Genomic DNA, 22,464 nt, shown 5'->3' with positions numbered 1-22,464 from the left:
GCCTTCAATAAAAAAACAGTGTCAAGAAAATTTTCACCCCCACTTCCTCAAAAAGAGAAAGATATTTCTCTTATCTTCCTTTTTTCATGACGCCCGGTGGCTGAGCGGTAACGCTTCCCGCTGTTGTGCCACAGGTCCCTGGTTCGATCCTCTGGCCGGGCAAGGTTGACTCAACCTTTCATCCCTTCAGCGGGTCCATAAATGAGTACCAAGCATGCTTGGGAACTGAACACTGGGGGTTCCGCGTTTGGCTGACCACCTGATCGGAACATCTGCTCCTGCACCCCAGAGCCCAAAGTCAAGAAAACTGAGATGGGCACAGTAGGCTTTGGCCCTCTATGGGCTGTCGCGCCGCTGAGTTTAGTAGTTCCTTTTTTCATGCTGGCACTTTAGCTTTTGAAAAATAGACTTATCACACATTAAACCCTTATCACTTAATTGATTTGAAGGAACATTTCATAATTATTTTAATTGCTTTTGCCAAGTTTGTTTAAATACTAATAAAATACAATGTTTGCTTAAATACTAATTTGAGTTTTTAATCTACAATACTTGTCTAATACAATACAATAATCTACAATAGATGTCTCTTACAAGTGTAATTATTATGTTCAATGGGTTTTATACATCATTTGTAAAACCTTATATTAATGAATATCAGAATAATTTTTAAATTATTTTTCTCATTTTAAACACTCAGTTTTGTGTCAGCACTTAGAAAATTATATTGCTAATTAATGAACAATTTTTTCTCCATTCCTTTTATCACATTGTCTAATTAATTTTTTTGGTCCTATACCAGTTAAGGATTTCTTAAGTCACTTTGAAGACATACTTTTTTTGTGCTTCCTTCTTGTTGGTTCTTTTTTTTTTCTCGAGATGCGGACTTCGGTCCGTATCGAGGGATTTCTTTTTACATTTTTTTCCAAACCTTTATCTTAAATTAAATCCATAGCTGTAATCAATTTCTGTAAAATTTAAATCAACATTTAATACCTTTAATTTTTTTTAACATTAAAAGCCCTCTCAAATTTAAGCTTTCTTTTCATATTTATTCTAACGGTTAAATTACTCGTTCTTTTATATTTTACCTTTATGCATGACGCCTTCATTGTTTTAATTCTCTTGTCACCCATTTCTTTTTTAAAAAAGATATCTCCTGTGTCACGAAAATGTGTAGAAACATATTGTTTTTTTACTAAATAACAAAATAAGTAGTTTTACAAAAATAAATATTCAGCTGAATGGAAAAATTGATGTGATTTTCTTTAGTCTATATATTCTCATTGTTGTTACCCCTTTTTCCTCCTGTATGTGGTGAGTACCTTTTTCATTGATAAGGGAATTTGTAATTTTCTCATTGGAAACATCATCTTACTGTATTAAATGTTAAGTCTGTATCTGGATATAGCATGTTATTTATCGTTCTTATCTTTAATCTAAAACTTATTTTAGTTTCGCCCTTTTCCCAAATTTGGTGATACCAAATTATCCAAACCTCACACTTTGTGACCCTTTGAACCTATTGGGTTATTGTTATCCCACATTAGCATTGTACTACCACTTTCCTTAACCATCACATCCCCCTTAATCTAATTTCCCTTTTATATATTTCGGCCGTTATTTGTTTAACATAACATGACTTTTCAATCATTTAACCTTTTGATCATGACTATATCCAAACACAAGTACTTTAACAAAGATTCCAACCTATCCATTTTAATAAAACATAAATAATGTTATTTAATACGCACCAAATAATATTTTAATTAAACTCTTACAAATGGTACACTACTTTCCACATTAATTTTAGTTCCAAAGTCATATAGCTGTACTCTGGATACTTCTCGACCATTGATCTTAATAAGACCAAACTCCTTATTTTGCTCTGCTAGAAGTTGACATTCAGTTTTGATTTCTCTTGTTAGAGTTTGTTTATCTTCATCAGATAGTAAGTTATAAGCTTTATCGACATCAAAGTGTTCAACAAAAAAAACTTTTTCCACTACTACATAGCCAGCAAACTTTACCTCTCTTTCCATAACTTGCGTGAGCTGATCAACACTTCTTAACCTGGAAATAAACGCTGCATTGCTATCAAAATAAGCATAGCTATCACCAACCCTATAAATTGCAACAACATGACCTTTTGTCACTAAGTGAATAGCAAAATCACTCTTAATTCCAGCTATATAACTTGATAAATTACTAAACGTTTTACGGTCTTCTTTGGTGTTGTGAATCAATCTTAAAGGTAGACTACTATTCTCATAAGAGTTTAGCTGCTCTTCAAAACTATAAATTAAATTTTCTAAATCATGAACTTTTCTTTTCTCACTCGCAGATATTTGCTTATGCTGCTCTATGTGTTCATAAATTTTAGCTGAAACTTCTAAATTACTCAAAAATGCTTTTTCACCATTCAAAAATAAAGCTTGAGAAAAGCTACGAGTAATTGCTACACATTTACCATCAATCTCAACCCCACGTTTTTCAAAGGAAGGTAAATGTAGACCTTGTCTTACCGATTAAATAGAAGCGTTGGGAAAGTTATTCGACATAAATTCCAATAACCGTGAAGACACTTCTTGTCGCTTTTCGTCAGAATATACTGAGTGTGTTTGCCTTTGGCCTTTTCCTGAAGTTACATCTCTTTTGTGAACTATCTATTTCTTCGACTTTTCTCTTATGGGAACTAGAATTACTTCGTTGTGGACTACCTTTTTGCTTTTTGCTACTTTTATCCTGACTACCTGAACCCATATGCTCTTCTTCATTACTCAAAGGAATAGGAGAATCATCTACATCTATTTCGTCTTCCTCTATCCTACCAATATCCTGTTGTTGAAGTGGTATATCATCGAAGAAAGTAGTACAAGGACCTTTCCTGATTTTTTTATATAATATATTAAACATCTCATGCCGATTATTTTTGATAAGATTGTTTAAATATTTTGTTTTGTTGCCTGCCTTGTCAAAACAAAGGTCATGCAATTTTTCAAAAATAGGGCAAATATTAATTCCTACTCCATGTAATATCTTGGATAAACCCTTTGGCGTAAAAAGTTCCTTCTTGGCTAAGAAGTGATTTAAATAATTTTCTTGATTAAAATAAACTTCATGAAAATTTCTTAAAATAGAAGCGGCATTACTTCCAGCCATGGACAATATATTGGATAAATCACTCGGCTTAAAACCCACCTTACGGAAATCAGATAAAAGTTGCGTTTTGCTTCCTGCCCCATCAAAACAAACATCATGAAAATCTTTTAAAGCAGAACAAATATTAGCTCTTACTCCATGCAATATATTACATAAATTGCTCAGCGTAAATCCTTTTTCCTCATTTAAAAAATGGTTTAAATACTTTTTTGTTTCCCCTATAAAACAAAAATCATGAAAATTTTCTAAACTATCCGCTGCTCCACTTATTATACTGCACAAATCACATGGCCTAAAACCTACAGTATAGAAGTCATCTAAAAGTTTTGTTCTTTTTCCTTCGTCATTAAAACAAACGCTATGCAATCTTTTTAAGATGGAAGAAGTATGAATTCCTGCTTTACATAACATACAGGATAAGTTACTTGGTTCAAAACCTGCCTCATAGAAATCATCTATAAGTTCTGTTCTTTTTCCTTCGTCATTAAAACAAACACTATGCAATTTTTCAAAAGCATCTTTAGCACTAGCTCCTACTCCACCTAAAATACTGGATAAGTTATACATCGTAAAAGTTTTTTCCCTATCTTTTTTCTCAGTAAAATGTTTTAAATACTGCTTTTTATTTCCTTGCTCATCAAACCAAAGATCATATAAATCTTTAAAAGCTTTTGCAGCATTAGCTCCTGCTCCACCTAGAATAGTGGACATATTAGCTAGATTTATTCCTTCTTTCTCTAGAGTTTTTAAATATTGTGTTCTATTTCCTTTTTCATCAAACCAAAGGTTATATAAATCTTTAAAAGCCTTAGAAGCACTAGTTCCTGCTCCATGTAAAATACTAGATACAGTAGATAAATTTGTACCTTTTTCTTCTAGAGTTTTTAAATATTGTGTTTTATTTCCTTGCTTATCGAACCAAAAGTCATGTAAGTCTTTAAAAGCTTTAGAAGCACTAGTTCCTGCTCCACTTAAAATACTGGATACAGTTAATAGATTTATTCTTTCCTTCTCTAGAGTTTTTAAATATTGTGTTCTATTTCCTTTCTTATCAAACCAAAGATTATATAAATCTTTAAAAGCTTTAGAAGCACTAATTCCTGCTCCACTTAAAATACTGGACACACGAACCAGACCTACTCCATTTTCTTCTAGTTTTATTAAATATTTTGTTTTTTTCCCGTTCTGATCAAACCAAAGATCATATAAGTCTTTAAAAGCTTTTGCAGCATTAGCTCCTGCTCCACCTAGAATGCTGGACACATTAGATAGATTTATTCCTTCTTTCTCTAGAGTTTTCAAATATTGTTTTTTATTTCCCTGCTCATCAAACCAAAGAACATATAAGTCTTTAAAGGCTTCTGCAGCATTAGCTCCTGCGCGATGCAAGATACTGGACATATTAGATAGATTTATTCCTTTTTCTTCTAGAGTTTTTAAATATTGTTTTTTATTTCCTTGCTCATCAAACCAAAGATCATATAAATCTTTAAAAGCTTTAGGAGCATTAGTCCCTGCTCCACCTAGAACACTGGACATATTAGATAGATTTATTCCTTCTTTTCCTAGAGTTTTTAAATATTGTGTTCTATTTCCTTTTTTATCAAACCAAAGGTGACATAAATCTTTAAAAGCTTTTGCAGCACTAGTTCCTGCTCCACTTAAAATACTGGACACACGAATTAGACCTACTCCGTTTTCTTCTAGTTTTATTAAACATTTTGTTTTTTTTTCGTTCTGATCAAACCAAAGATCATATAAGTCCTTAAAAGCTTTAGCAGCATTAGCTCTTGCTCCATGCAAAATGCTTGATATATTAGCTAGATTTATTCCTTCTTCTTCAAGAGTTTTCAAGTATTGCGCTTTATTTCCTACTTCATCAAACAAAAAGTCATATAAGTCTTTAAAAGCTTTTACAGCACTATCCCCTGCTCCATGCAAAATACTGGATACAGTAGATAGGTTTATTCCTTTTCTTTTCAGAACTTCTAGACACTTTCTTCCTTCTCCTTTCACTAAAAAACCTAAGAACTGATAAAACATAGACGTTCCTTCTCTGCCAACCACACTTTTAGCAAATTTAAATTCCTCATTAATATCTTTATTTTTAATCTCCTGATAACTAGATCTATTATTTTTGATATCTTCCAAAAGCTTTTCCATTATTCCCTTTCTGATAGGACCAAGTTCATGAGACTCTAACCAACGTAATGCTATTTCATGAAACTCTTCGCAATTATATGAAATATTAGACTGATTATCTATCTTACCTCTAATAACACTATTCAACTTTTCCCTATTAGGCTGGTGGACCACGAATACTAATTTATCTAAAAATTTCTCTTTTATTTCTTTTTCATTCTCATCAGAAACTCCTGTTTCTTTTTGTAAAGAAGGTGGAAGCTTTAATAGACTTAAAAGCTTTTCTCTTGTTGTTTCTTCTTGTGCAAATTGATAAAGACCATTCCCATCTATACATGAACAATCTCTTAAAATTTTATACTTCTTCTTTCGAATATCCATAATATCAAATTTCAAAGGATGAAACTCTTTAGATTGTCCTTGTTTTAATTCCTTTTCTTCTGTAAGATCTAAACCTGTATTAGTATAGATAATAAAATATTTTATAGCTTCTCCTAATTTTTCAACAAAAAGAGTAAAAAGCTTATCAATAGAAAATGTATTATTCTGTTGTCTGGAGGGAAATAACTGATTATAATCAATATTACTATCTGCGTAATGAGTTTTTAAGTAAGTAGTTCTACCTTTATAATTGATAGCAATATAATTAGATATATCACGGCTTTTTCCTTCAAAATTTATGGAAAACATATTTTTATGCAAGAACATGTCATGCAAAAAAAGCATTAATAAATTGAATTCATATATAATTCCAGATATATAGTTTCCAAGTTTTTTATGCTTTTCTAAATTACTTAATATTCTTTCCTGTAATGTCATATAATTGTCTTGAACTTCACTATTTTTTTTCATTTCACTTTTAATAATGCTGTTCAGCTCTTCTCTATTAGGCTGATTAACTGCAAATACTAATTTATCTAAAAACGCTTTTTTTATTTCTTTTTCAAATCTAAGAGAAAGCTCTCTTTTTTTTATTACTTTCTGCATGGCAGGAGAGAATTTTAATTGCTTTAAGAGTTCTTCTCTTGTTGTTTTATCTTGTGAAAACTGATAAAACCCACGCCCTTGTATGTTATTACTTGTAAATAAAAAGTTTTTTAGAATGCCATATTCCTCTATATTTATGCTATAAAATTTAAAAGGATAAAAGTTTTTGGATCGTCCTTGTTTTAATTCCTTTTCTTCTGTAAGATCCAAGCCTGAATTGGTATAGACAGTAAGATATTCCACATTATATAAACTATCTGACTTAGAGATTAGATGTTTAACAAAACTATCAAAGTAACTATTAATAGAAGAGCTTCGTCTTTCTTTATTAAATAACCTAGCATAGCTGATATTACTATCTATATAATTATCCACATTTTCAACTTGTATATGAGTAGACTTCCCCTCATAACGGAGAACAATATTACTAAATTTATCAATCTCAGAATCTCCAAACGCTAATGACAATGAAGGGTACTTATGTTCATACATAGACTTTCTAAGTGAGCAAAGCACCAACAAGTTTAATTGATACATAAGTTCAATCAAATGATGAGGAATGCATCGACTAGCTTGATAAGCATGATCATCATATCCAGATTCATCTTGTAAAGCACTAGGAAACTCTGAATCTTCATTATTAGTAACATTTACATCCATGCGCAGCCTCTTTGATACTGTACCATCTTTGTCTGTAACAGAACGCCCACGTTTTCTACCCATACTCCTTGAATGATCGCTTTGCCCGTGAGAGGAATTTTCAATATCTTGTAATGGTGTATAAATGTAAGATTGAGAAATATTGTTTGAATTTGAACATACCACATTACCGTAAGCTTCCTCTCTAGAAACTTTTATGGTTCTCTTTATATCTTTTTCAATACTACTAAGAAGTGGCACAAAATGGTTCCTGTAATTCAGTATATAAATAATATTATTACCTGTACCTACCTTACCTTTAGTAACACGTAATCTATCTATCTCTTCATCTCTCAATTTTATAATCCTAATTTTTACGCTATTCTTTTCGCATATCATTTTTCCTTCAACTTTAGGTCTACCCCATATAGCATTTTCCAACTTTAGAATTTTTATTTCCGAACCGGAACTTGCATTTTCAATGTCTTCTGCAGTAAATTCAATAAGCGGAATATATTCACAAAACTTTCCACCTTCTCCTTCTAGAGCATTACCCAACCATGAATCTTTTCTTGATTGATTAGCTTGTTGTGCATATTGCTTACAATTTTCCCGCAAAGACTTTACACTAAATCTTTTACTATCTGCAATCAGACCTTTATCTTTTAGCTCGTTCAATCCTTGAGCAACGGAATCAAAGAAACAATCCCCTTCGCCTACAGCAGCTCCTATCTTAAAGCCCTCAGGCAATTTCTTCCTTAGTGTCTGCAAAAGTTGATTAAGCTTCTTTTTTCCCTCTTCATCCTTTGCATTTTTTATCAGACTAAAAATGGAAATAGGGTTTCTAGCAACAAAATCTAACTTTTTTAGAGTGCTCTCACTATCTCGATTTAAGATTTCATTAGGTGATTTACCAGACTTTTTACTCCCTGCTAACATATCGACTCACTATATTAAACTATTCATATGGTAGCCATAAAAATCAGCAAAGTAAAGTTGTTTTTTTTATGACTAATAACATTATTTCAATAGGTATATATTTCAATACTTTCTATCATTAAATTAATAATATGGTCACTTTTGTTTAATTGAAAATAATAACCGTGAGAACAAGTTTTTTTGGAACGTGTTGGTCTACCAAATAATACGTTCAAACTTTTCTTTATAATAATTCTACTATACAGCAAAGTCAGTTATATTAGCCTATTTTTGCCACATTTAGATATGAACTAATTTGCTTAGCTTCGTTGCAACAATTTTGCTTTTTTATATTTACAATGCCACTTTTATTTAAATTGTTCTCACAAATATAGGTATTTGTATCTCGAAGAAAGCATCTACTGTTTTAAGCTTAAGCGTTAGATGGAGAAGGGAGGAACTCTAAGTGCGAACTTAGATATAAAATCTGTAAAAAAGATAAGAGCTCCCTTCTCAAAAGTATAGACCTAAATGGTTCTAATTCTGTATTCACAAGACTAGCCTTACTTTTCACTTCAAATGGTAATGTATGGAGTTATATATGATCAATAACTTTTTAGGCATAGACGTATCGAAAGATCGCTTTGATGTCTTTCTCACAATTATAAGTAAAAAAGGGAAACATGAAACTAGAAAAAGGAGTCTTAAAAATGATGATCATGGATTTCAAGGTCTGCTGAGTTTTCTACAAAAGCATAACATAGAAGAAGTAAAGGCATGTATGGAATCCACTGGTTGCTACAGTGAAGCTTTAGCTGAATTTATACACAATGCTGGACATTTTGTTAGTGTAGTAAATCCTCATTGCATAAAATCTTATGCAAGGAGTAAACTAGTACGACAAAAGAATGATCAAACTGATGCAGAAATTATTGCTGATTATTGCCAAAGGCAGGAACCAACTCGCTGGGCACCACCTTCTCCTGAAAAGAAAAAATTAAAACATCTTTATCGCTGTTCGGCTGCGTTAAAAGGTGAATTGACATCAGTAAATAACCACTTAGAAAAAAAAGAGAGACTGCCCAAAGAAGTCGCAACTGCTTGGGAAGACCTTGCAATAAACATAACACAAAAAATAGAAACAATAAAAAGCTCCATACGTGAACTATTAAAGCAACACAAAGAGTTGTTAAAAAATTTTCAACTTTTATTAACTATTCCAGGAATAGGAGAGGAATCAGCAATAGCTATTTTAGCTGAACTTCTTTACATAAAGGATTTTAGAGATGCCAGGCAATTGGCAGCATATGCAAGAGTTATACCATGAAATAAGACGCCAGGTTCCTCTGTATATGCCAAAGCCAGATTAAGTAAATTTGGTTCACAAACATTACATAAGGCACTTTTCTTTCCTGCTATAGTAGCTAAGAATCACAAACTTATCATTATTAGTTTCTGCCAGAGATTAAAGGATAAGGGTAAACATAATATGGCTATCGTTGGTGCTGCAATGCGTAAGTTGGTCCATATCGTTTTTGGTATTCTTAAATCCAGAAGTGTTTTTAATCCTGACCATATTAAAAACTACAGGACTAAGAAATTGAGCGAAGGTTTAATGGCTTAAAGTCAAAAAATGCTACCATCCGGTCTATATAAATTTTTTTGAGGAGAGAAACTCAAATCTGATGCATGAAATAGACGTGTTGGCAAAGTCTGAACGTGACACTCACGTCAAGGCATCTGTGAGGGATCCTGAGACCTGTTAAGTATCATGAAAACCTAGAACTTTAGAGTTGGCAGCTCTGATATATAAAAACTTACTGAATGCAGTACTGACTGCCACCACTGACGCTTGAATTCGGTGTTCTACTGAGAACCAAGTCTTCAGGATCAGTCCACTGTGGGACTAGGATACAACAACTAATTTAATGTCTTCAAAAAACTACAAGATTTAAAGAAATATACGCTGATTTTTTTGAAGTGCTATAATTTTTATAAAATTATATTGATTATTCTACAGATACCAGCATATATTTCTTTCAATGTTGCAGTTTTTTTAAGACATTAAACTAGGTTACAACAGCAGCTGGTATAATGTCATCAAAAGACTGCAACATTTAAAGAAATATAATGCTGGTATGTATATAATAATCAATATAGTTTTATAAAAATTATAACACTTAAAAAAAATCAGTTGTTTAAAGATGAATTTCGTCCAAGTTAGGTGGTAATAGAAAGATTTGAAACTAATTATAAGAGTAAATAAATTGCATGCAAAAAGTATTTTGATTGTGTTCATAGAAAGTTTTTCATTCTATCTAAATCTGTAAGTTATTATGTCAGATTAGATAAGCAGTTATGTCATGCTAAAATTAGAATAAGTAAACAATTTACACAGCAATATACAATTATTACAGTAATATATTATCATATACAACAGTAATTACAAAGAAAATTTACAGTTATTTCACAATAAAACTTAGTATAATACCTTTGTGTTGTGAATTAAGGAGTCCACAGCATTTTGTACCTCATGTGTTCTAGATATAATGTTTTGGGAGATTTCATTCAGCAAGTTTTATAACTGGAGTAAAATAAATGTCAAAAGTTAAAAACGCAAATAAACTATACAGTGCTGGGCATAACAATAAAAAAAAGTGCTAAAGTCCAGTTTTATGCTAACTATACATAGAACTACTGTCTGTTGGGTTTATTCTAATAATATATAAGAAAATAAGATAATCAAAACATACAAGCAAACATCTAACAGTTGTAACCAGGGTTTGTTATTTTTTCTTCTTTTAAAAAAATAGTAATAATCTGATTTATTTTATGTAATTCAGATTATTATTTTTTTAAATTAAATTTTCATTTAAATAAAAAAAAATTTTTTTTTTAACCACATTTAAAATGTTTTATTTTTCTAACCGCACTTAATTTTATTAATGCAATTATAATTGAAATACAATAGGTAAATCATAATATTTTTCAAACAATATTACTACATTAAAAATTGTTTTATAATAATACAAACTGCAGTGATACATAAAATATAAAAATGCTTGATTTAAATTAATTGAAAATGGAATATAAATGTATCATAATTTCCTACTGAAAAACAGGCTACCAAACAAAAAATTATAATCTTACATTTATTTATTTTGTAATATTTTAAATAACTAAATAAACAATGTTTCATAATATCTTACTTTTCTTGTAAATTTACAAATGTTTCTAAGCAGAATATTTCAACTTAATTATTTATAAAAAAAAAAAATCACACTTTAAAAAAAGGTAATTTTTTGAAATTTTAAAACAATGAAAATATAAAATATCTCATATTCTCTCTCACTTTTTCCCTAGCAAATCAGGGTACTAGCTGATTAGGATATCTTTGCTGATTGGATATCATTGCTAAGACATTGAGGATTCTAACCACCATAAATAATTTATTATTTGCTTAAAATTTGCAAACTGAATGTTTTTTTTAATGTTCTTTTTATTATATCCATTAAGTGTAATAAATATTTACAAACAAATAATAAAATAATGATACCTGTAAAAGAAATCTTCCTTTAAAAGGAGTTTTATTCATTTCAATTATAGATTTAATCATTTTTAATTGGAAATTATTATAAGTGCCATATCCAAGTTCTTTATTTTCTGGAAACATCTATTTTTTAGACACTTTTTAAGAAGCAAAATAAAAAAATTGTCAAATATGCTTTCTTTTCTTTTATGTTTTGCGATATGTTACAAAATCTTACGCATAAGGATTATGTATACACATGCATATATTATGCATAAAAAATATGTATAAGAATTAAGCTACAGTGGAAAGGGGACTTTCCATCATAGCTAACTGTACTTTGCACTAGTAATAAAACAAGACAAAAATTACTGATGGTAAATCAATTAGAAAAAATTGATATATCCTTGGCAATAAAGAAAACATAATGTAATTTATCATAGCAAAGAAAAAAAAACATTCAAGATAATTACAAATATATTATAATATAGTATTATAATAATATCATACATAAATAATATTACAATTATATTATAATAATATATGTATATAACTACACAAAGATTTACCCCAACATCTCCAGCAAGAGTCCAGTTAGCACTATTTTTTCGAATTTCATCTGTTCTCCAAACTCTGTCCCACTTCTTATCATCTTGCACTAATACCTCACCTTCCTACAAAAGAGTTATTCTTCAGAATAATCATGATTTTTATAACGCTATTAAGTTATTTAAATCTGGATTTAAAAGAAATCATTGATTTAAATCATCAAATCTTGTTTTAAATCGTTAGTTAAAACAAAAATAGTTTTAATGCAGTGGAAGGTTATTTTTTTATGTTTGATTTTTTGTTACCATTGATAATTTTCTTACAAAAAATTCTGCTTTCCAGATTGGGACCTTCACTGCATAAACTAAAAGTTTTTAAAAACATAACATAAAATGATTAGTTTGTAAAATTTTTAATAATTTCTGTAAATTAATTCACTGAATAATAAAAACAGATTTCCATATCAATTTCACATTCAAAAAATCACCAAGTTTTCATAAGTTTTGGACAATAGTCTTTAAGAAACAGAAAAAAAATATAATAGCCAGAGACCTATTTGAAGGGAATAACTTGTACCACCCATGGCAAACATCAATATATTATTTTGTATTTTTTTCTAAAAGTTTAAGACACTTTGGTACTTTGGCGATTGTAGTTAGCATGAGCAGATATTAATACAGAAATATCCCCTTAAAATTATCAGTAAAAGATTCTTAAACCTTTAGGGGAAAATTTCCGTATCGTGTTACCTGTTGCAGAATAATCACTGAGTATTGGCAACATTCGGGCAGCGGACCGCGGGAAACTAAAAAAAATAATTACAGAAAGTGGACAACTCAAAAGGTATAACTCGTAGCCAATATCAAATATCTAAATATTTTTTTTCAAAAAAATTTGCAAGTTTAAAATTTATTTGGCACTTTGGTGACTGCAGCTTGCGTGACAGATTATATAATAATATATATCACAATATGCGACAGATCACAATATGGAAATATCCCCTACTTTTTCATGAAATCTAAAATAATTCATTTCTTGAGGTATCTTTTTTAAGGCATTTAAGAGTCTCTTCAGGCGTGATGCTTCCAGTCTGATTCTGACAGTAAATTCAAAACTACAAAATAAAAAAGCAGAGCAATCTTCCTAACAACTTCATCTCCACAGAACAATTTAAGACCAAGTTGCTATAAAATTGCTTTCGCAACAAAAGAATGAAATGACATCAATCTAGTTTCTTTTACGTTTCTTAAAGTTCTGTTTAGTTTTATATTTATTTAAAATAATGCAAGTGATAAAATTAAAATTTTAAAAAAAATTGAGAAAATTTGTGAAGTTTGAATAAAAAGACTAGAAGATAAGCTATTAAATCGCGGGTATTTATATATTTCAGTGTTCAGTGATTGTCAGAACATATAAAATTGCAATGAAAAAAAATACATTCAACTGATTTTTAATTTAAATTAATTAAAAGTTGAATAAATCGAGCAGCTGAATTTACTTGCTCTGGTGAAATAAATAAATACCCAAAAGTGAAGGAAGTTTTATGCGACAAATAATGAAGCCCATATAGTAGGAAAAATATAGGTAAATAATGTACAGTTAGTTTTCCGAAATTAATAGAAAAATCACAAGAAATTGCTAATTTTCCTAATATTATAACCATGCCAATACGTAAAAAAAATTCAACTATTAGATTATTATTAAAAAAATTATGCTGTAATGACTATTTAATTTACAATACATCAATATTTATAAAAAAATAATTGAGATAAAATGTAATTTATAGATTTAGTTATATGGTGGGGAAAGAAAACTAGGCTCTAATCTTCCTAAATACTTATAACACTCCTAGATACTAACAATTCCTTTTAGTTTCACATAATAATTAGATTTTATTAAACAGTATTAAACGATAAAATGTTATTTAGGTACTTCCCAAAAATAAGAAGTAAAAAGAGCATAATTTACGTACATAAAATAACAAAAGACACAACATTAAGGGTTTAAATTGTTTAGTTCAATTAGGAGTAAAAAAAATCTCTTACCATTATTATAGTTTTAATATTCTAAGCATATGACTCGAATAAATTAAACAAGTTACACTAGAGGCGGAACCAAGGGCGGACGAAAAAATAAACAAAAAGCTTAAATTGTTTACTTCCGTTAAATTCCGAAACCGGAAACGATTTTAAGGAGTTGTGCTGTTTAGCTCTTTCAGAACATAAAAATATTATTTTCTTAGCAAAGTAAGCACAAAGCCAATTATTTTTATAGCATAAAGTTTTAGAAATGCAACTATACTTATTTGCAATCTGGCATCTGAGCACCGACCTATTCACATACTTCCAGTTTTTTCCGAATCTCGTTCTATAAATTCTTTTCTGTACGATACTTTAACAACTGAAAAAAATTAAGACGTTCATTAAGGATTTTATGGTGCTAAATACGAACAATACACAAATTTTTTTAACATTAATATAAATTTAAACAGATGACAGAAAAAAAGGGAATTTTTTTAAGAATCAATCAGCAAAATACACAAATTTATGAAATAAATTGTAAGAGATCCAGGTAGGAGCTAGAGAAATTTGCTTATATTCAAGACAAAGATGAACCTAATATAAATTAATTTAAAATTTTCATTGAAGAAAATAATAACAAAAAAAATCAGATATAAATAAATGAAAGATACCATCAAGATTGTATTTTTATGAACATAAAACTATTTAATTTAAAAACAAATGACTGTTTCATATTTTTAAAAACTTATAATTTGGATAATTTTCTATATTTTTCGCTTCATTAACTTTTGTGAACATCAATGCGATTGGAGCGATCACAAAGAAAGTGCATTCTTGTGATTAAAAAAAAATTTACAATGGACACAGTCAGTGAATGTTTATGCTCATCAGAGCAGCCTAATAGGGGAACATTTAAATCCTCCAGATTATCGTATATATCATTTAATGTATTTATATTTAAATTGGTGTTGTTGACAGCGGACATATTTGTATTCTCTAATAAAGAGATTCAATTAAATAATTCCTCTGAGGGAAACAGTAACCCACCATTAGATTTTAATTTTATCAATTCAGCATAGGGAGGATTAACATTTTGAAAAACTAGGCTGTCTAAACATGCCTGGCAATTAGAAAACTTTTTTGCCTTTCTAGCAACATAGCCAGCAATTTGGGAATTTAGAAGGGGTGTGCAGAAGGTTTCAATCTAGGCCGTTCCTTTTCTTGCTTCCACACCACCTAGAAAAACATGTTTTGATATGAAACATTCATATTATATCATATATCTTAACGACTGACATATCATTACATAGCCCAAAAATAAACTGACATAAATGTAACTTAATAATGGGTCTCAATATCATCTTCACCAAAATGCAAAGCACAAATATGATCAATGGACTTAAGCATCCTATCAGCATGAGGAATTGCTCTTTGCCACTTTTCAAGAAGATTAATATCCTTAAAAAAATAATATAAATAAAGTGAGAGTGAGGTATTTATATATAAACAACTCATATCAGGAAATATGTTTTATAAAATCTCTTTTGATTAAAAGAAATTAACATTAATTTGTGATTAAAAAATTATTTAATTTCTAAATATGGCCAAACAAGTCATACAATGACAAACAAATACTTTGTCATTCAAACAAGTAAAATTATAATACCTGATATGAGTTAATAATAAACTGAATAATTTTGTTACTTAACATTACTTTGATGAAAGAATGATAATGTGAAGTAAATATTGTTACACACAGAAATTTCATTAAAATATATAGAACAATAATTATATTTTTAATTATTAAAAACCTTAATCAATAATAATCTCTTTTATAACCACAGAAACTCTAAAAGTAATACACAATAGATTAAAAAGAAATAATTCTTATAGCATACAATGTTATTATTATTCAATGGATATCATTATCACACATTATTGAACAATTATTCTTTTAACATACATTTAATTAGCACACGACATAACTATATCTGGTTCAGCGTTGTAAGTTAGAATCTTCATTTGATACACTTTAAAACAGAATTAATTAAAATTGATTGTCATTTACTTAAACAAAACTTGTTTAAAAAAAAATTATGATAAAATTATTCTAAATAGTGATTTCACACTTTGATTTTGCATCAAAACTTATGTGAACACTTTCTTAAAATATTAAACAGATTCATCTAAACTACTACATCTAATTATAAAGCAGAAAAGTACAAAAACTGAAAAATAGAAATTATCAAGAACAATCTTCATCCTCAACGCCATAAATTTTTTTTTTTGCTTTGAAAATAAAAACAATCAAACATTCAAAGGGAGTAGCAATGAATTGTATCACAATCATTGAGTTGATATAGTGACTTCACTTAACAAAAAATAAATTAGGTAAACACTAAGAACAATAAATTCTTTCCAGATAATCTCATCCAACTTTTTGGTGTATAAATAATATACACGAAGTGTGTTGATGTTTACAAAATATCTTTTTAATAAAATAGACGAAATGATACGAAATAAAGTTCACAGCATTCTATAGTACAATTAGAAACTATAACAATAAATTTTACAATAACATAAGGAGAATCCAAAACCTTAGGTACTTTACCATAATTAATAAACTGATAAATTAATGATATCACAGTATGTTTGCCTGATTCAGTTCATTTATTATTAAGTGAAAGCCATTTAAATGAATGTTCCTTACAATTCAAATTAATGTGCAAAATTATTCTATTTTTAACAATGTGTTTCATAAATCTCAATCTGTTAACTAGATGTTCGAATGAAAAACTGCAAGTATTTAGAATTACTTTTTACAAACTATAATTGTTTAGATGATCACATCAATCAAAATAAGGAATTTTTGAAAAAACCAATCACTTTAACGATTAAGTAATAAGTTTAATAAAACAACTGATAAACAAATTAAATAGACAAGAAGAAAAGACTACACTTGTGGATCAAACTGGAAGATTTAAAACAAAATTTATTTACATTGATGTTTAAAAAACAATTCCAAAAGAGAATATCCTTACGATATTATTGAAAGCATAAAATAAGTAAAAGTTTAATAGCATAAAACTCAAACAAATGAAATCATAATTAAAAACTTATATTTGGAACTTTAAACAAACTGATACCAGGAAGCTGCTTTTCTTTTCTCTTTTTAACCTCAGATGCCTGTCTTGCATCCGGGACAATTACAAAACTTCCCCATAATTATTCGTTCAAAAAACACAAATAAATTTTATATAATATCGATATTTAATATTAACACGTGCAGTTATAATGCGCACGTGTATGGACGGTGTTTTCAGTAGAAGTGTAAACAATAACAATCTCGAGCTGTATGTCTGCTCTAGTTCCGGTTAGAAAGTTCGCAGCTGCTTACTACATGTTATTCTGCGAGGCGATATTTTCAAAAGGTTGTTATTTTGTAATTCTGGTCAGTTTGAAGTGAAAATTTGTTGTTGTTGTTCATTTACGTCGGTCCCGTAGTGGATCGTTAAGACACGGTTCCACGCAGATCACCGAAGTCAAGCATCACTGGCTGCGGTCAGTGTGCGGGTGGGTGACCACTTGGATCAGTCTGCGTAAGGACCGAGAGTGTGCGGTATTGGCCCTCGTTAAACTGTTCTACCGTAAAGTGCTGGACTTCTCGTGCAGGTCGTCGGGCTACTGAAACAGGGGTGTCATCCCCTCTGCAGAGGATCAAAATTGTGATGGCATGTCTTCGAATCATCCTCAGGGATGTTTCCCAGACCGTCGCCAATAGCCCATTGTGCAGCTCTAGTGTGATGTAAATGAACTACAACAACAACAATCATTTACGTCGCACTAGAGCTGCACAATGGGCTATTGGCGACGGTCTGGGAAACATATCAGAGAAACATAATAGAGTTAGATAGAGACCTAACGAAGATGACCAACATTTCAAGTATCGAATACGCCTCTTCAAATATGGAATTGGATAGCCAAATCAAAAGCATGTTAAACTGCCTGTGCGGATGTGTGAATGAACTTATGAACATAGTCAAACTTCAAGGCGATCAAATTAACAGGCTAAAACAATTTGAGGCAGGCTTTAAAGACCTCAATGATAAGCAGTTCCAGTATGGAATAGGTAAAAAATCTCGTGGATCATTGGCGTGTAGCGAAGGTCGCGGTGGAAATATTAAATCTAAAAAACTAGCTTTCCCTAATAGTCAAACTATAAAATTGCTAGATAAAAAACAACCAGTCCCCATACCTGTTTTTAATAAATGTGATATTCTCGAAAATGAGGAAAATATTCCTGAACCATTAAATCAGATAGAATTTGGTGACTTAACTAATGAAAAAGTTAATGATATTGCCCACAAAAAACGTAAAGCATCCCCATCCCCTATTATCCTACTAAAGATAATCAGATTAAACGTTTAGCTACTGAGGATGAATTCCCCCAAATAATTGAGGAAATCATGGATACACTAAATGATGACCCCAATAAAAATGAGTTCCAGCCGGTAAAGAGACAGAATAGACCACCACCGATAATAGTGAAAGGCTCTGACTTTGACTACCAAATCCTCAGAAATGACACTAAAAATGAAGGAATAAATGATTACATTGTTAAAGAATCATATGGAAATTATAACATCAAACCTAAAAGTGAAGAAGCACACAGATATATAAGGAAATATCTAGATGATAGAAATATTGGTTTTTTCACGTATCTCCTACCCTCCGAAAGAAACCTCAGAATTGTGATAAGAGGCATCCCAAATGATCTAAATGATAATTGGGTATTCGATAAAATCAGAGGCCTATTTCCACAATGCACTACAGCCATTAGAATGACTAGAAGAAAAAACGGCGAAATAATAAAACTCCCACTTTTCTTATGTACGCTAGGAGAAGGAAACTACAAAGAAATCTACGGTCTCTTCGACATAGACAATCTAAGAGTTAAAGTAGAAAACTACAAGAATAGATCAGGTGCAGTGACTCAATGCCACAGATGCCAGAATTTCTTTCACTCAGCAACTGCATTCCACCTCCCCCCAAGGTGTGTCAAATGCGGGAAAGACCATCCCACTATGAGGAGAAGGACCCATTAGCTGATATTACTAGGGCTTCAATTGGCGACTGTAGTTCAAGCTGTAGACTCATCTTCGGCTGTGATGCAAATGCTCACCACACAGTGTGGGGTAGCAGTAATTGTAACCAGTGGGGGGATGTCCTTATGGAACATATCTTATATTTTAATTTGTATGTCCTTAATAAAGGCAATGAACCTACCTTTGTTACTTGTAACGGAAGGGAAGTCATTGACCTCACTTTATGTAACTCTATTTCCGTAGATTACTTTACTGATTGGAAGGTATCTGGAGTAGTTACTGCATCAGATCACCAATTAATTACTTTTTCTATTAAAGGCCTGAAGGTCATAAGGAGGAACCCCAGAACAGCTGATTGGGGTTCCATTTAGAGCAGCTCTGGAGAGGAAGTGCTCTAAAGGAGTGGACTGTTGACCAAGTGCAACAGATCATACTCGATTCGTATCATGTTTCATGTCATATTACGTCTACTAGCTCTCCAAGGCGTGTTCCTTGGTGGTCTTCTGAGCATAGTAAATTACGTAAGAAATGTAGGAAGTTATTTAACAGAGCAAAGAAATCCGGAGAATGGCAGTCCTACAGAAACGCTCTAACTGCCTATAACAAGACTATCAGAGCATCTAAACGTCGCTCATGGCAGACTTTCTGCGATGGTATTAACGCTACTTCTGTCACCGCAAAGATTGCAAAAATTCTTACTTAAGACTTTAATTGCAGTTTAAAAGCCATTCGTCTTACAAACGGAGGGTACAGTGAATCAGGGGAAGAGTCTCTTGGAGAACTACTTGAAGCACACTTCCCTGGATCTCATTCTGTGGAAAATGAACGTCTACATATTATTACCAAAACTACTTGCAGTAAGAATGACTGGGAGGCCGCCAAGATGGTGGTCTCCTATGAGAAGGTTGTATGGGCCATAAAGTCGTTTAAGCCCTATAAGTCACCAGGCATGGATGGCACCATACCAATGACCCCTATTCTATGTAGGATTTTTCGATCCTGTATAGCATTTGCGTATATACCTCACTCTTGGAGGAATATCAGGGGGATTTTCATACCAAAACCAGGTAAGGAAAATTAGATAGAGAAGACAGATAAGAAAAATCATTCAGACCAATCAGCCTCTCTCCCTGTCTGTTGAAAGCGATCGAAAAGCTAATTGACAGATACTTCAGAGACACTGTGCTTATAGAAAGGCCACTGTCCTCCACACAGCATGCCTATCAACCAGGCAAGTCTACTGACACCGCTCTTTACGAGCTCTCCTACCTGCTTGAGAAATCTATCACAGATAAGGAGATGGCTCTTGCGGTATTCATTGATATTGAAGGTGCATTTGATAAAGTCCCTTTTGAGACTATCATCAATGCACTTAGGAACAGAGGCATAAACTTAATAATTACCAGGTGGATAGCGAATTTGCTATCCTCTAGGTATATTTGTTCCTCTCTATTGGGTGCAAGCATGAAAGTGCATGAAACCACAGGATGCCCCAGGGAGGGGTTTTGTCCCCTATCCTATGGTGTATGGTAATGGACTCCTTGTTAGTTCGGTTAACTGATCTTGGCATTCCCTGCATCGGGTACGCTGATGACGGTGTTATTATTGTCAGAGGCAAACATGGAAAAACAGTCTCTGATATCATGAATAATGCACTACTAGAAGTTGCTACATGGTGCTCTGAATCAGGCTTATCTGTCAATCCATCCAAGATAAGCTATGTAGCCTTCACACGGAAAAGGCATCTTGATCTAGGTAATGTATACTACTTGAACTATAAATTGGAACTCACGGAGAAAGTCAAGTTTCTCGGGGTTTATTTTGACTCCAAACTAAATTGGGGTCATCATCTTGAATACAGTACCATCAACAGGGCCAGAAAGATCTTCTGGTCTTGCAGAAATGCTATTGGTAGAACCTGGAGACTATCCCCCAAAATAGTTTACTGGATATACTCAATGATCATTAGCCCTATCATCACTTATGGCGCAATCGTCTGGTGGTCAAGGACTAAATTGAACTCCGCAAGGTCTAATCTTAATAGACTACAAAGAATGGTTTGTGTAGCCCTATCAGGCTGCCTTAGAATCACTCCAACAGCTGCTCTAGAGAGCTTATTTGGGCTTCCATTGAACTTACGCATTGAAGTTGAAGCTCAGACAGGCATAAAGCGTCTACTGTACCTTGGCCTATGGAAAGAGTATTCCAAGCACTTGTCATGGGGACATCTTGCTTCGCAAATGATGGATATATCCTCTTTTATTATGCCTAGTGACTATATGTCACTAAGATACGCTTTTCACAAGCCTTTCAAGATCTATTTTCCTACTAGAGATGAATGGTTTAATTCTCCTCGGTGGCTTAAAGGCAAATGCCTAATATGGCACACTGGTTCAAAGATTGATGCCAAATCAGGAGCAGGAATTTATTGTTCCAATGACGGTACCAAACTTCACTTCCCCCTGGGAAACTATGCCACGGTTTTTCAGGCTGAGGTCTATGCCATTATCTTGTGCTGCAAGATATGCTTAGACAATGGATATCAAAATACGACTATCCGCATCTGTTCTGACAGCCAGGCTGCTCTCCTATCACTGTCAAGGTGTAAATTCACCTCTTTGTTAGTGTGGGAATGCTTCTCGGTTCTCTGCGACCTGTCCGCTCATAACAAGGGATCCCTGCATTGGGTACCTAGACATATGGGTATTGGTGGAAATGAGCTAGCTGATGAAGCACCAAGGGCTGGCTCTAATGCAATTTTCTGGGGCCCTGAACCTGCGCTGGGAATTTCTCCCACCTCATTTAGGGCATCCATTTTCAAGCTCTACGGCAAGATTGCCCATGAGCAAAAGGCGCGCTGCTGATGGTCAGAGACAAGCTAAGGAGCTGAATCGCTACTGTCCTAGTGTAAGTCAAAAGGAGCTCTTAAAACTTAATAGAAATAGTTTAAGGAAGATCATAGGTCTTCTTACTGGTCACTGCATCCTCAGGAGACACCTACACATAATGGGAATAGAATCTACTTCTCTTCGTCGGGGTTGTCATCTAGAAGAAGAGACATCAGGACACATACTCTGTTATTGTGATGTCTATTCTGCTCAAAGATTTGAGCATTTAGGGCAGCATTGCGTCAATACCTGGAAACTGCAAGACGTTCCTGTAAGGTGCTTGCTGAACTTCATTTCAGCTATAGGGCTTTCTTGCTAATCACGATTTAGGGTTTGGGTAAAATAGACCTCTGGCCGATGTGCCCTGCTCGTCAGAGCTTCTCAACCTCTAAATCTAAACATGACAATTATAAGAATGATAAAAATACTAAAATGATTTGCATGTGTATAACCGTGCATTGGACAGAGCAAGTGAGAGTGCCATGCTGCTTATATGGTGGCACTGGCCTGTAAAGTTTTTAATG

The 22,464-nt window shown here is 32.1% G+C and overlaps 2 protein-coding genes across 4 annotated transcripts; one reads left to right on the top strand and one right to left on the bottom strand.

Moving 5' to 3' along the window:
- Positions 1-1,739: 1,739 nt before the first annotated feature.
- Positions 1,740-15,455, bottom strand: LOC107450900 (uncharacterized). Of its 3 annotated transcripts, none has more exons than XM_087159667.1 (5): positions 14,995-15,455; positions 14,228-14,326; positions 11,947-12,051; positions 10,340-10,432; positions 1,740-8,831 (listed from the first exon to the last, which is right to left on the bottom strand). In XM_087159667.1, exon 5 carries the CDS (start codon positions 7,867-7,869, stop codon positions 2,602-2,604), a length of 5,268 nt encoding a protein of 1,755 aa, XP_087015793.1. In that variant the 5' UTR covers positions 7,870-8,831; positions 10,340-10,432; positions 11,947-12,051; positions 14,228-14,326; positions 14,995-15,455; the 3' UTR covers positions 1,740-2,601. The 3 variants fall into 3 exon arrangements, with proteins under 3 accessions (XP_087015793.1, XP_087015794.1, XP_087015795.1); XM_087159668.1 differs by having other exon boundaries at positions 14,258-14,326; XM_087159669.1 differs by lacking the exon at positions 10,340-10,432.
- A 5,129-nt stretch (positions 15,456-20,584) lies between these two features.
- Positions 20,585-21,916, top strand: LOC147813917 (uncharacterized). Its single transcript, XM_087160152.1, has one exon. It carries the CDS (start codon positions 20,585-20,587, stop codon positions 21,914-21,916), a length of 1,332 nt encoding a protein of 443 aa, XP_087016278.1.
- Positions 21,917-22,464: the final 548 nt, after the last annotated feature.

This window comes from Parasteatoda tepidariorum, chromosome 3 (genome assembly GCF_982258835.1).
Source record: "Parasteatoda tepidariorum strain Cologne lab strain chromosome 3, Ptep-v5.0, whole genome shotgun sequence".
NCBI classification, from domain to species: domain Eukaryota; kingdom Metazoa; phylum Arthropoda; class Arachnida; order Araneae; family Theridiidae; genus Parasteatoda; species Parasteatoda tepidariorum.
This window is presented reverse-complemented; position numbering and strand designations above follow the sequence as displayed.

Excerpts from the sequence above, each read along its gene's own strand:
- LOC107450900 (XM_087159667.1), bottom strand. The coding sequence starts at position 7,869 with ATGTTAGCAGGGAGTAAAAAGTCTGGTAAATCACCTAATGAAATCTTA.
- LOC147813917 (XM_087160152.1), top strand. The coding sequence starts at position 20,585 with ATGGACTCCTTGTTAGTTCGGTTAACTGATCTTGGCATTCCCTGCATC.